This window comes from Zootoca vivipara, chromosome 9 (genome assembly GCF_963506605.1).
Source record: "Zootoca vivipara chromosome 9, rZooViv1.1, whole genome shotgun sequence".
Taxonomy (NCBI): domain Eukaryota; kingdom Metazoa; phylum Chordata; class Lepidosauria; order Squamata; family Lacertidae; genus Zootoca; species Zootoca vivipara.
The window spans coordinates 62,822,908-62,838,747 of NC_083284.1; the positions used below are offsets into that span (position 1 = coordinate 62,822,908).

The 15,840-nt window shown below is 43.3% G+C and overlaps 1 protein-coding gene across 8 annotated transcripts in view; it reads right to left on the reverse strand.

Annotated features, from left to right (window-relative positions):
* TBC1D1 (TBC1 domain family member 1) overlaps window positions 1-15,840 on the reverse strand; it is a 116,424-nt gene that overhangs the window by 69,699 nt on the left and 30,885 nt on the right. For all 8 annotated transcript variants that reach the window (XR_009558179.1, XM_060278924.1, XM_060278922.1 and 5 more), the window contains one exon: window positions 1,108-1,641. Coding sequence is in view for 7 of the 8 variants with exons in the window: in XM_060278924.1 (XP_060134907.1) it covers window positions 1,108-1,641 (534 nt within the window). In the remaining variant the exon portion in view is untranslated. The remainder of the gene's footprint in view (window positions 1-1,107; window positions 1,642-15,840) is intronic.

The following is a 15,840-nucleotide window of genomic DNA, read 5'->3' on the forward strand; positions in this document are numbered from 1 at the left end:
TATTTAAAATGCATCTCTAGGTTATTTGTGGGGCCTGCCTAGTGTTTTTACATGAGTAGAATGTGTGCTTTTATTTAAAATGCATCTTTGAGTGATTTGTGGGGCATAGGAATTCGTTCATCCTCCCCCCCCAAAAAAACTAGTCCGGCCCCCCACAAGATTTGAGGGACATTGGACTGGCCCCCTGCTGAAAAAGTTTGCTGACCCCTGGTCTGTAAGCTTTAAGATGTGGGGGGGGGGGAGTGAGCTGTGCTTCCTTTCTACATTGATAGAGCCCCGGGCCTAAATGCGAGCCTTGCAATTTGCACAGGTTCTTAATTCTAACTATGTGAGGACACAGTTGCTCAGTGGTGAGGAAGTGCAAGAACCGAAGTACTTTCCTTTATTACTTCATATCTATTTCCTTAAAAAAAGAAGAAGGAAAATGTCAAATATGGGAAGGAGTGGTGCTAAATGGGTGCATTTGATGGAGCTACAAGAGCAACAGCACAGAAAACAAATGTTAGCTGTGATCCTGTAGGGTTGAGTTTGGCTTTGAGAACAAGTGATGCAGATTTATGCTGCAGTAAACAGAAAGCACTCCATCATTCTCTGTATCAGGCTTCCCCAAACTGTGGCCCTCCAGATGTTTTGGCCTACAACTCCCATGATTCCTAGCTAACAGGACCAGTGGTCGGGGAAGATGGGAATTGTAGTCCAAAACATCTGGAGGGCCGAAGTTTGGGGGTGCCTGCTCTGTATAAACACACACACACACACACACACCTGAACTCAATTAACTTCAAATCAGCTAGTAGCAATGCACAAAAGCTATGGATATTCATTTCTGTAACCATGTTATCCAATGTTCAGAGATGGTATCAGAGAATGTGGTGTGGTGGTTACTGAGTGTTAGACAATGACTTGAGAAATCATGGTTCAAATCCCCACTCTGCTATGGGTAACCTTGGGTCAGTCACTGCCTCTCAGCCTAACCTACCTCACAGGGTTGTTGTGGGGGTTAAATGAAGAGGAGGAGAACCATGTATGCCACCTTGAGCAACTTGGAGAAAAAGATGGGAAAGAAATGCAATTAATTAATTAATTAACACAACAACTCTGTTTTACCGTGAACAACATTATCCGGTTCCCAGCAATATCCGTTGGCTGAACGTTTTGCCCGTGAATAAATCGACTTTTTAAGTTCAGAGAAACAGCATCTTCATCAAAGGATCTGACAAAGCTGTTACTTGTCTTCAGGCAACCTGCTTGTGAATCTCTCTTGAAAGCACAAGAACGCAGTCCGGGCTGAGAGTAGGATTTCCGCATCGGCCTTTTCTCCTGCTCTTCATTAACTAAGGGTTGGAAGACGGATCGGAATTTATCACTTATGGAAAATCCTCCAGAATGGTTGACAGTTTCATGTTGTTGAGCGAATGTACCAGAATCCAAGTTTTTGGTATAACTAACATCATTAAATTTTTCAATACATTCATCTATGAGGGCTGGAGGTGCATTTTTGTGCGCTACTGTCACTCGGCCACAGAATAGCACCTCAAATTTTTTGCTAAAAGGATCTTCCACATCTGAGAGGTTGTTCTGGAACTCTTCCTGCCGTGCAATTTTTCCTGCTTGTCTGATAGTGCTTATGATCTCGGGCACCTGGAAGAAAATGACAATATCAGAGCCACTCAAATAAGAGGAAGAAAATGGGGGTTTAAAAGTGACAAAGTGATGTGTGAATCAGAAAAAAATCTGTACAAATTAACTTTGGAGGCTAGAGGCATCTTCATTATTTGGCCACCCTAACATTAAAGAAAATCGAATATACCATATGTGTAGTTTGCCATCACAGATCTAACCCAACAGAGAGGATTATCATATCACAGTTTTTCAATGAAATCAGATCACACAGTAAACTGACAGTTATCAACACTGAGTGAAGGGAAATCAAGTGACATACATGCTTGTGTGTGAACTTGTCCTGGAATACAGAGGCTAAGATCCAAAGCGCTATGCACAGTATTCCTCATGTGCATGGGGGCTTTTTATATACAGTACTCTAATTCCAAAGTTGTTTGTGCTCCCTTTTTTAAATCCATTGTTTTTAGTGTTTTTGAACAAAGGACAATGGATGCAGTTGGCGCTGTGGTCTAAACCACAGAGCCTAGGGCAGGGGTCCCAAGACTTACCAGGCTTTGGGCCGGTTCCCAACGCGCCGATCGCACGGCGGGCTGGAGGGCGGGGGAGTGCGCGCCCGTGCGCATGCGCACAGGCGCATACTGGCGCGGCGGCGTGCTTCCAGGTCGGAAAAAAATGCCGGAAATCGTTTGTGCGCATGCGTATGGGCCTCCCCCGACCCGGAAGTGCACCAGAAATGACCTCTTCTGGGTCGGGAGAGGCCCATACGCATGCGCACAAAGGATTTTCGGCGCTTTTTTCAGACCTGGAAGAGCGCTGCCGCGCTGTAAGAGCGGGCGGCGGCGGCGAGCGTCGTTGCGGGCCGGATTGGGAGGCCAATTGGGCCGCATCCGGCCCCCGGGCCGTAGTCTGGGGACCCCTGGCCTAGGGCTTGCCGATCAGAAGGTCAGTGGTTCGAATCCCTGCAACGGGGTGAGCTCCCATTGTTCGGTCCCAGCTCCTGCCCACCTAGCAGTTCGAAAGCATGTCAAAGTGCAAGTAGATAAATAGATACCGCTCCGGCGGGAAGGTAAACGGCGTTTCCATGCGCTACTGTGGTTCGCCATAAGCGGCTTAGTCATGACCCGGAAGTTGTCTGCGGACAAACGCCGGCTGCCTCGGTCTATAGAGCAAGATGAGCATGCAACCCCAGAGTCGTCTGCGACTGGACCTTACAGTCAGGGGTACCTTTACCTTTTACCTCTAGCTGTGTGTACTCTTGAGAACTACTTAATGAGATGTTTAGAGCCTGCTGTCACAAGGGGAAATCAGCAAACCTTTGTGCATACCTAATACCCTCTTGTTCCTGAACAAGAGAAAATGTACCGTATTTGGATTATGACCAGAGTATGTGTGTGCATGGGTATGTTCTGGTATAAAAGTAGTTTCAGGCAATCATAAACAACCTGTCTTTAGGGAAAAGTCTTTAGGGAAATTGTCTTTAGGGAAAAGTAAATATAGCTCAGCAGAATGCAGATTCCAAACATGAAGCCAATTCCATGAGTCTAGCAGGACCGCTGTTCACAAACAGGACCATATGAGATGGCCAGATGATATTACTGCCCACACCAGGCTGCTGTACCCTAAGAAGGGGTGATAGCGCTATGGGAAGCAACTATGTCAATTACCTATACACACAATTCTGGTATTAACAAGTTACTGGCATGGCAAGGAACCAAGCATGTGGAAGTAGCTCCCAAACCACAAACATAACATTGAAATCACACCAAATTTTCTGGCTGCAAAAATATTTTTCTTGATTCGAGGCTTGATAGTATTAGCCTGTAAAATACACTTTTTCAGATTATACTCTCTTTTTCATAGAAGGCAGCTTTTCAGAACAGAGATGTAGCTGTTCAGAGTGAATGGTGAAACAAGCAGAGCAGGAGTAAAAAGTAAGGCTTCTGCTCTTAGAACCATCTCTCTACATAACTAGAGAAATAATGTCCCAGAAAGCATCACACAAAATCCCTTCTTGAAAACTCCTTTCTTTTTGTATATGCATTCATTTGCGTGTGTTTATTAATGTAGGTGCGAATTTCATCCTTAACTGTAATAGAAAATATTTGCCTCTGGATTTGACAAAGACTTCAGAAGGTCCATTTATAGATAACAGACGTATTTCGATAGCATTAGTCAGAGGATTATAATAAGGAAACAAGAATGGTCTGAAAATGAGACAGGAAGAATTACTTCATTCTCTGAGCATGGTGCATGACTCAGTCAACATACAGTTTGGTTGCACTCTGAACTAATATTAAGTACCGTGTTTCCCCTATTTTAAGACGTAGTCATTATATAAGCCATAGCAGGATTTTAAGCGTTTAGGAAATAAAAGCCATACCCTGAAAATAAGCCATACCTCCGAGGAGCGAGACCGCTGAGTGCCCCAGCCAGCCAGCGGGACCCAGCACGCTGGCCGCGGCAAGAGTATAGAAAAGCAGTGCCCCGAGCCTCTGGGAGCCGGCAAGAGCAGGAGGCGGCTTGCCAGGTCGGCATCCAGCAGTGCGCGCGGAGCACCCCGAGCCTCTGCGAGCAAGCAGGACGAGGAGGAGGCTTGCCGGGTCGTTGCCCAGCAGCGCGCGCGGAGCGCCCCAAGCCTCTGGGATTGTTGTTGCTGCTGCTGGCTGCCGGAGGCTCGGGGCGCTCCGCGCGCGCTGCTGGGCGACGACCCGGCAAGCCTCCTCCTCGTCCTGCTGGCTCTCAGAGGCTCGGGGTGCTCCGCGCGCCCGAGCCAGCAGCCTGGCCTCTCTTTTTTTGCCTGCCCGAGGCGGTCTGCCGCCCCGCCACCGGAACCGGCGGCTGCAGAGCGGAGCGCTCCGCAGCGCCAGGCGGAGCACAGCGGCCTGGCCTCTTTTTTTTCTTTTTTGCCTGCCGCCCCGCCACCGGAACCGGCGGCTGCAAAGAGGAGCGCTCCGCAGCGCCAAGCGCTCGGAGCGCCCTGCCGCGCTGGGCGGAGCACAGCGGCCTGGCCTCTTTTTGTTTTTGTTTTTGCCTGCCGCCCCGCCACCGGAACCGGCAGCTGCAGAGAGGAGCGCTCCGCAGCGCCGAGGGCTCGGAGCGCCCTGCAGCGCTGGGCGGAGCGCAGCGGCCTGGCCTCTTTGGTTTGGGTTTTTTTGCCTGCCGCCCTGCCACCGGAACCGGCAGCTGCAGAGAGGAGTGCTCCGCAGCGCCGGGCGAAGCACTGAGCCAGCGGCCTGCTGCCTTGGTGCCTGGAACCAGCTGCTGCTGCAGCGCCGCACAGAGCGCCCAGCAGCACCCCAGCCAGCTGCCTGGCCCCTCCGAGGAGGCCTTAAGGTACAAGACATCCCCTGAAAATAAGACACCGTGTGTTTTTTTGAGTAAAAAAAAGAATAAGACGGTGTCTTAAAAAGGGGGAAACACCGGTAGTTGTTTAAAAAAAGCAGTTGAGTAAGAGCAGAACTTGCCCTCTTGCACTTTGTAAAATGACATGCAATTTTGATGGCTCTATTTAAATAATAAAGGCACTGAAAAATGTCATTGTTCTAAGGTTGGGATGAATAAGGACTTTGCCCATATTTAGTATTATCTGTACAACACTGTAAGTATCTAGCATTTATTTGGTCCAGGCAAAACTTTTGAGTACTACTGAGTATTAATATTTTGTATTGTTTTTAACACTCAATTGGGAGCCACCCAGATGGGCAGGGTATAAATAATAAATAATAAAAATAATTTTTCCTTTGAGAAAGACCCTGTCATCCTCCAATAAAAATTATGAGATGAAATACTACTGCTATTTTTATAAACTTTCTTTTGCAAATAACTGTGGGTTCAGGTAATTCTAAATACACAACTTCCCATTTCATACATGTTGTAGTTAGGACCCACAAACCCTAATTTAGGACTGTAAATAATGATTTCAACATAAAAAGCTGCCTTATAGCAAATCAAACTACAGTCTTCTCTAGGTCCCTATACGATAGCACCTTTTTTTACATAACCAAGAGGTTTGTCCTTTGTTATACACAGATAATATACCATAGCTCTAACAAAATTACTTGCTGTAGATAACAAGCAGGCAATTTATAGGCAGGCAGTTGTAGATTACAGGTTACAGGTGAGCCACAGCAGAAAGCAAGAGCTCCCGAGTTAGAAATCTAAGCCTCTTTCTGTCTTCTAGGCACAGAGACAGTAGTATGGTCCAGCAACAGCCTTGGCTCTATTCCCTACTGCTTACTATCTGGCAGTCCAATGGTACTCTATGAACATTGTATTAGGAAATAGGCATCCAAGTTTGATACAAAGAACTATCTGATCAAGGCAATGATATTCTGTCAGAATTCTAGCCCTAACCTGTGGGATTGTTACGCAGCAATCAAACAGATGCATCCCCACACAACTTTGGCCAAAATGAAGGCTGCAGAGGACCAAGTCGCACTAACAGGGGAGAAAAAGCCTTCCTCCACTTAGAGGCTAGAATGGGTAAAGTAATATTTGATTCTGTTCAATAATGGCTGTACCTTCATCTTCCTCGTTTGTCTGACCTGCAACTGCATTAACATATCCTTAGAAAGCCAGGAAAACACAGAATTAATGTTTGGGTGCTCCTTCAATGTTAAAACATTGCAGCTCTCGGCGCATAGGGAACTTTGGGCTTGTCCACACAGGGCTATATACTGAGTTTCAAAAAAACAAAGCAGAAGCAACAGAAAACCCACTGTGGGTGGGCTGCTGGTGTTTGCATTCTCTTCCGTTAATATAGCACCAGGAAAAATTTATGCAATCTGAGGGAAGGTGAGGGAAAATCCAGAGTTTGTTTGCAGTGTTAAGAAAAGTATCCTGCCCTTCAATGTCAGGAGAAAGGCTATATTATGGAAGCAGAAATATTTCTTTAAATAGAATATAATGTATTAAGTTAGTCTGTAGAACACATCAAAAGAGAACAAAATAAAATATGCTTAAAACTCTACATAAAAGTGTATGTGTATGTATATATATGTATATGTATGTGTGTGTATATATATATATATATATATATATATATATATATATATATTTGTACACACACACACACACACACACACACACACACACACACACACACACACAGTGTATATGTTTGTTTGTACAGTGAGATGATAAACTTTTTATTAGATCTTTACCAAACAAAACTAAAAATGGGTGAGACATGTGCCAGAATGTTCGTCTCTCAAAAAAATCAGAAACTCTACCACAGAATAATAGAATTGTAGAGTTGGAAGCATAATCTGAAATGAATTACAGATAATCTTTTCCTGAGACTGGAAGCCTTTACCACAAAAGAGGCCACCTTCCGAGTCAAATAATGATTAGTTCTTCACACTGCTTTGAGAAGCAATGTTTTAAACAATCCATTCATGATGGGAATTGGCTGATAACTATAGGAGGGCACTGAGGCAGATGCGCTTCAGATCTGGTTTGGGCAGAACCCGTGCCAAGTATGGATTAAGTACAGAATGATAGGTATACCTAGCATCAAGATCCTTTACATTAACACAGTACTGGACAAACAGCGCTGATTGTGGACAAGCATTTTAGGATGCAGTTCATTACAGTACTGAAAGAGGCGGAAATGATTTTTCAAGAAAGCTCTTTCAAGCATTTCCTAGTATTTGTACACAAATTTTGCTGACCTTGAGCCAGACATCTTGGAGAGTGAAGTCAAATGGGCCTTGGTTGCTGACCTTGAGCCAGACATCTTGGAGAGTGAAGTCAAATGGGCCTTAGAAAGCACTGCTAATAACAAGGCCAGTGGAAGTGATGATATTCCAGCTGAACTATTTAAAATTTTAAAAGATGATGCTGTTAAGGTGCTACACCCAATATGCCAGCAAGTTTGGAAAACTCAGCAATGGCCAGAGGATTGGAGAAGATCAGTCTACATCCCAATTCCAAAGAAGGGCAGTGCCAAAGAATGCTCCAACTACCGCACAATTGCCCTCATTTCACACGCTAGCAAGGTTATGCTTAAAATTCTACAAGGCAGGCTTAGGCAGTATGTGGACCGAGAACTCCCAGAAGTGCAAGCTGGATTTCGAAAGGGCAGAGGAACCAGAGACCAAATAGCAAACATGCGCTGGATTATGGAGAAAGCTAGAGAGTTCCAGAAAAACGTCTACTTCTGCTTCATTGACTATGCAAAAGCCTTTGACTGTGTCGACCACAGCAAACTATGGCAAGTTCTTAAAGAAATGGGAGTGCCTGATCACCTCATCTGTCTCCTGAGAAATCTCTATGTGGGACAAGAAGCTACAGTTAGAACTGGATATGGAACAACGGATTGGTTCAAAATTGGGAAAGGAGTACGACAAGGTTGTATATTGTCTCCCTGCTTATTTAACTTATATGCAGAATTCATCATGCGAAAGGCTGGACTAGATGAATCCCAAGCAGGAATTAAGATTGCCGGAAGAAATATCAACAACCTCAGATATGCAGATGACACAACCTTGATGGCAGAAAGTGAGGAGGAATTAAAGAACCTTTTAATGAGGGTGAAAGAGGAGAGCGCAAAATATGGTCTGAAGCTCAACATCAAAAAAACCAAGATCATGGCCACTGGTCCCATCACCTCCTGGCAAATAGAAGGGGAAGAAATGGAGGCAGTGAGAGATTTTACTTTCTTGGGCTCCTTGATCACTGCAGATGGTGACAGCAGTCACGAAATTAAAAGACGCCTGCTTCTTGGGAGAAAAGCAATGACAAACCTAGACAGCATCTTAAAAAGCAGAGACATCACCTTGCCGACAAAGGTCCGTATAGTTAAAGCTATGGTTTTCCCAGTAGTGATGTATGGAAGTGAGAGCTGGACCATAAAGAAGGCTGATCGCCGAAGAATTGATGCTTTTGAATTATGGTGCTGGAGGAGACTCTTGAGAGTCCCATGGACTGCTAGAAGATCAAACCTATCCATTCTTAAGGAAATCAGCCCTGAGTGCTCCCTGGAAGGACAGATCGTGAAGCTGAGGCTCCAATACTTTGGCCACCTCATGAGAAGAGAAGAATCCTTGGAAAAGACCCTGATGTTGGGAAAGATTGAGGGCACTAGGAGAAGGGGACGACAGAGGACAAGATGGTTGGACAGTGTTCTCGAAGCTACGAACATGAGTTTGACCAAACTACGGGAGGCAGTGGAAGACAGGAGTGCCTGGCGTGCTATGGTCCATGGGGTCACGAAGAGTCGGACACGACTAAACGACTAAACAACAACAACAATTACTGCTACCTCTTTTCCTTTTCACTAGCTCTCAAAAACACATTAGCAGCAACAGCTAAGACATTAAGTTCCTAACCTTATTTTCCATTTTCAGGAATCAACCATTTAATACTCAGTGTGCATTTAGGAGAGCATTAGGAATATACTGCATTAAGTTGTCGTGCGTCAAATATAATACTTTTAGATCTGTGCCTACATTAGTCAGAGTTGTTTCAATTTCTAGAAGACCAGGTTGCTTGCAGTTCAAAGTCCCAGATCCAGCAGTACACTAGCTGCTGGGTATTGTCAGTTCCAGATACAGGATGTGCATTCTCTGGACAGGAGAAGCAGGAACCTGCCCTGCCTTCTGTTTTATACTGCAGTGGGAATGATCTGCGTCTCCTCTGACCTATTATCTTACTTTCCTACCTTTTTTACCATTGGGCTAATTTTTCAGTTAAGCTTTCTTGTAAGAATAGAGGGGGCTTTGATTTCTAGCTGGAACTATTTATTATCACTGTGGATCACCTTTAACCTGTAATCTACAACTGCCTGCTATGTTACAGCTATGCTATATTATCTGTGTCTAATGAAGGACAAACCTCTTGGTTATGTAAAAAGGTGTTATGGTCTGGGAGATTATTAAGCATTATGTGGGGTGAGATAAGCCTAAGTCATTTTGGTGAACTCACTAAGAAAGGGATGCATGCATTTGGAATAGGGCATGTGCATTCTCTAACTGCACAACTATGCACACTGAACCTTTCCTTTGCGAAAGGGCCATTTGTTTAGTGGTAGACATAATATACATGTAGGTCTTGGGTTTGTTCCCTGGAATTTTGAACTGGAAAGAGTCCTCCTGAAGAACTGCTGCCAGAGCTAGATAAGCCTGCAGCCTGATTCGGTATAAGGCAGATTTTTATGTTCCTATTAAATAGCAAAGTTGCTTTTGGTAAATGGCAAAGTAAAGTTAGGAAATCAGTGTGACCCTGGAGTCCTTTAGGGTTTATAGTCATTTGAGGAAGTAGGATGGTTAAAGATTGGGGAAACTGGTGTAGTTCTAACTCAACACTAACCCAAATCATTCTCGGAACTGAGACAAGTACCGTATTCTTCATAGGCCTTAAGACTCTCTGTTGCTCAATCAACAGATGGTTCCAGCTACCAGTTTGTAGTGTATTTTGGATTAGTAAAGTAAGAAGAAGCATTAAAGCTCTTTAAGGGACACAGGGATACACTGTAGCCTTCCTTTGCTATTTACTACAACCCTTTTAAAATACTGTATATCTTGCAAGCCTTACCATGCAACTTTTTCTATAGTTTCTAGCAGTGTTGTTTTTCTAGAAAAAGAGGTACTGGAACTCACCATGAACGCCTCCCTTGTTCTCTTGCAATGGCAATGGCACCCACCTGAGAGGTGCCAGAACAGTTCCAGGGAGTTCTGGCTGGAAAAAAATATCCCTGGTTTCTAGTCCTATAATTAGGACAGGAAGCAGCCCAAGTGCTGGAGAGGATTTACCTGCCCCATTCTAAAGATATGACACCAGGTGTCCTTTTAAAGAATGGTTTCACAAGTAATCAGTAAAGTTGGCTTCTCTCACTAGAAAAAGAACCACCCTGAGACCTCTGGGTATAGGGTGGTATAATAATAATAATAATAATAATAATAATAATAATAATAATAATAATAATATAATTGAAGAAAAAGAAGATGAAAGTGTCCCTCTTTCACTGTTAAGCCATAGCTAAATATACAAGAGACTGCCTTGTTCTGAGTCAGGTCTGTACTGACTATCAGCTTTGAGTAGTAACATGTCAGGCAGAGGTTTCTAAAAGCCCTTTAAACTCAAAACTAAGTGCAGATGATGTCAGTATTGTAATGCCTCATTAAACACCTGACCTCACACATAGGAAGCTTGTACTGTTTTACATAGGCTACAGTCATGTTTTGGACTGTACAAATAATCCAGCAAATGCAATTTCCGAGCTGATAGTGGGGGGGGGGGCAGGTGATAACAGCATTTATTTCTGTTAGCATCAGAACATGGCAGAAATGAAGATGCTATTGCAGATGTAGTGTGGTTCTACCGTATATTCGGTGCTAGTTCTCCCTGACTGAATGACTAGTAGCCAGCAGTATATAAGCTGCTTCTTAAATGTAAAAGGCATATGCTGCTTATCAATGGGCATTTGAAAATAAGAGTCTCTGAGTGCCCATTTTAACCTGGGGCAGCCAAAATATATAGCCTCCTATTTTAACTCCATCGATATCAGCCTCTGGCAGTTGATGTGTACAGGATTCTGATTTTGACATCCAACACAGATTTTGATATCTTCTTCTTCCTACCCAAACAATCCCCTTGGTCTGCAGAGGGTTTAGAGTCCACAATAGCTAGGCCTAGCTCAGGTTACATTAAAATGGAAATGGACTAATTTGAGCAAAACAAATACTAAAAGCCTTCTGGCAGCAGTCCTATACATGACGATTAAGAGGCAAACACCACTGAATTCACTGAGACTTATTCAATCCAAAACATGCATAGGATTGAGCCTGAGTAGTCATTTGTTAAATTTTAAATTATTTTATTTGAGGGTGACCTGAAGCTATGGCTCTTTCCTACAACCCCTCTTTTATCATCCTGATCGCTCCTTTCCTTTAAAATTCTAATTCGGGAGCTTTTACAAGTGACCATTCCAATAATTCATGTTCCTATTTTCAATGTCTCATTTAAATAATTTAAATGAAGTAAGAGTGAATTCCTCAAAGGAGCTACTGTTGCATCAATATTGATTCCCAAATGAGCAAGCTGATCTCGAGCCAGAATCAACTGCACAGACAATTGTGCTTCTATAACTGGTCAAGCACTAGCAAGTCTTTACAAATTCAAAACCCAGTGTTCATATAAAAAGGATAAACCAAGGATGAGGAACCTTTTGCCATTCAGATGGTGTTGGACTATGTTTTACATAGGCTACAGTCAAGTTTTGGAAACATACATATCCCATCAATCCCAGACAGCAATGGTCAGAGATAATGGAAGTTGTAGTCTTAACAGTGCCTTAAAGGCAGGTTTTCCCTGTAGATTTATTTATATGTAAAACAGTCAAAATCTGTTTAGATAGGGTTGCCATATTTCAAAAAGTAAAGACAATGACACCCCAAAAGTAGTTGAGTGGTGGTGTTGTTTTTGAAAACCCCAAAGCAACTTTTCAATTGACTTGCCTAAAATCCAGGACAGAGCAGGGCCCCTGGTCCACCACAGTGGTACCTCGGGTTGCGGACCCGATCTATTCTGGGTGCCGTTCGCACTCCAAAAAGTCTGCAACCCAAGCAGCGCTTTCACGCATGCGCGAAGCACACAGAATGCTTCTGTGCTGTGCGTGCGGCGGAACCCAGAAGTAAACACTTCTGGGTCCGCCGTGTTTGTATCCTGAAAGAACGCAACCCGCAGCGGACGCAACCTGAGGTATGACTGTACTACTGTACTACATTGACAAAGGTTCAATATAGGGCAGCCACTATACCAATGACAGTATGAAAAGCTAGCTAAGGAAAAGAGAAGGATCCCTGCAGGCTGTGGCTGCTAGGAGTGAAGAGGAGCAAGATCTATTCTCTGTTCCCTATGACTGAGGTCATAGTCTCTGAGCTTTCATGGTGCAGGTTAAACAGGAAATGGCTCAGTAACTCTCACATTGGTGCTGTAAAATGATAATTAAAGCACTGTTTATCCAGTGTCTCTCAAAGGTCAGTTTGGCTCCATAAACAGTAACTGCATAGGTATCTTTTGCTCTTCCGTGATACTTTAGTATATTCAGATCCAGCAAATACTATGGAGATATACATTTCTTTTCTCCATGTTAATTAGCCTCTTCAGCAGTTACTATGGGAATTAAAACAGTCCCAACAGTATGCATGGTGTTACAGAGCAATGGAAACATGAAAGTGATCTTTTGCTATACAGAGGCAAGATCTTGCCATTTTCTTGGCTCCTGTATGCAACTTATTAATGTGGAGGAGTCTCTCTTTAACAAACATCAAATTCCTTTGGAAGATAAAGAACATGTTTGCCAAACAAGCATTTCAAGGGGGGATAAGGATGGTCAGCTGCACACAGAAAAGATACAGACCAATTACAGGGTTTTTTCCCCCTTAGGTTGAACTACTGGTACTAACACAACTTATACATATTTTGCAAAGCAAGTTTATGAAAAATGTGTAGGTCTTTTTTTTTTTAGGGTAAGTAGGACAGCTAAGCATAACCTGCTGCAGCCATAACCATTGCATGACTTCTCTAGCTGTTTGTTTTCAATTTTAGCTAAATCATGTGTGAAAGAAGTCTTGTACCTCTCTGCTTAGCACTGTTGCTGACTAGTAAAAAAAACAGGCTGCAGTAGCTGATAATAGATTGGGAGATGAACAGAGACAAACACGTTTACTGTCAAAAGCAGAACAGCCCTGTCACAGAGGGGATAAAGTACAATCTGAGTATGGTATAAAAGATAATGTGGGATTTGAGGAGGCAGAGGTATGCATTTGCCTTCACACACTTAATGTTTGCTGCAGGCAACACTGCATTTAAGGCAAATGTGAATGCTACATAAAGTGTGCAGCCCCTCTGGCTCATCAATAGAGAGGACTGAAATTCATTCTCTCCTCTCTCTTTCTCTTACACACACATGCAGAGCCTTTCATGGGCTCTGCTTTTTTAAAAAACAAAAAAAGAAAAACAAACCCTGCATATATGTGATTAATGCATTCCAGAAAGTCAACTGCTACGTACTATGGATACATGCAGTGAAACACCTGTACATGCAGCTGCCACGCATGACAATCTACATGTTTGTTGCACATAATTTAGGAGAGAAAAACTCCCTAGAAGACTTTTGTAGTCTGGTCCTAAAAATGGGATATAGAGCAGCACACTTTAGTGAAAATGTTCCAGATTATGAATCTTTAATGTCATTAAACTATAAATGGGTACCATATTTTTATTTCTCTGCTATTACGTATGTATGAGTTCTTCTACTGACAATGTTCCACAACCTTTCTATCCGTGAGCTCCTTAACGTCCTTGGCTACCTCCAACCTTGCTGTAGCAAAAAGCATTCTAATGTGATCTATTATTTGCCCAGGTCTGATACAGTCCTAAAGATCCTCTTCCAGTGCCTTGCCATGTCTTGGCATTACCACCATCAACAAGCCAGATTGTGTCCCTGCAAGAAGATCAAACCTATCCATTCTGAAGGAAATCAGCCCCGAGTGGACACTGGAAGGACAGATCCTGAAGCTAAGGCTCCAATATTTTGGCCACCTCATGAGAAGAGAAGACTCCCTGGAAAAGAGCCTGATGTTGGGAAAGATGGAGGGCACTAGGAGAAGGGGACGACAGAGGACGAGATGGTTGGACAGTGTTCTTGAAGCTACAAACATGAGTTTGACCAAACTGCGGGAGGCAGTGGAAGACAGGAGTGCCTGGCGTGCTTTGGTACATGGGGTCTCGAAGAGTCGGACACGACTAAATGATTAAACAACAACAAAGCCACATGCTTTCCTCTCTTTAAATCTGAAATATTTGTCAACAAAGGGAAAAGGATGACCCAAAATAGAGCTGATGTAGAAAGGGCTAATGTTTTCACCCATGAATTCCAAATGTTCAAAGAATTTTTTTAATGAATATATTTAGAATGGTTAATGCTATAGTCAAAAAAGAGACAGGAAAGGTTAGTGAAAAGCACAGCTTATTCTCTTAAAAGTTATCAACTTAGAACAGAATTAACAGAATTAAGGGAAAGGCTTTGACATGTATTTTTGAACACTTAAATTTTCTGTAAAGGCTACTGTGCTGTAAAAGGTTAGAACTAGGTCACTCCTAGGTGTAAAAGGACTCTCTTCTGATCAGGTAATGACTCATGGCATTAGCAAATTCTCTGTTCCTCATCTGTAAAACAGAACAACAGCCTAGAGTAGAGTAGTCTTGGTCCCAGCAGCTGCTGGTGGACTCCAACAGCTGCAGCCAGCATGGCAAATGGACAGGGATGATGGGAGTTGTCATCCAAGACATCCAAAGAGCATCAGGTTGGGGAAACCTGGTATACAGAAATCATGGGCGGTGGCAGCAGGAAGGGGAATATAACAAAAGCTGTAAAGCAGGGGTGCCTAACCTGTGGCCCTCTAGACATTATTGGACTCCAAATACCATCAGCCACAGTCAGCATGACGAGGGATGATGGGGTTTGTAGTCCAACAACAATCAATTAACTGTACAACATACTGTGGCCAACATAGTATTGTATATCTTTACTTTCTCCCATTTTGTCAATACAGTGGTACCTTGGTTTGCAACCATGTTGGATTACAATCATTTTGGATTACAACTACGTCAAACCCAGAAGTGTGTGTCCCTTTTTTTTTTTACAACCCATTTTTTTTATTACAACCCATTTGGGGGGGGGGGGAGGCCCCATTGGCAAAAGGTTACAACCCGTTTTGGTTTACAACCGGACCTCCGGAATGGATTATGGTTGTAAACCAAGGTACCACTGTACTCCTACCCTAAACTCCAATATGCTTAATTTGTTCATGCGTCTAAGATAAGGCACACTCCTCCACTGACTCCAGAGACAGACGGATGCCAAGCACAGATCAATAAAAAATACTTGTCCAATAAAAAATACTTTGTTACTTCAAAATGTCACTTAAGTGTACTGTATATATATGGCAAGAGGAAAAATCCTGAGATTATGTTTAGAAACTTGCCAGGTCCTTTCAGGACAACCGAAGGTAGCCTAGTGACAACAGTAAGAATCCAAGACAACAGTAAGTGGGTGGGTATTTCATTCACAAAATCCATGTGACAGAAAGTAAGAATCCAAGTGGTTAGATACTTCACTCTCCAGTTAGAAACATAGAAAATCCTGTGGACACTAGCAAGGCTCAGAATTTTCAATTCTGGTCAGGACAGGAAATTTGAACACAGAATAAA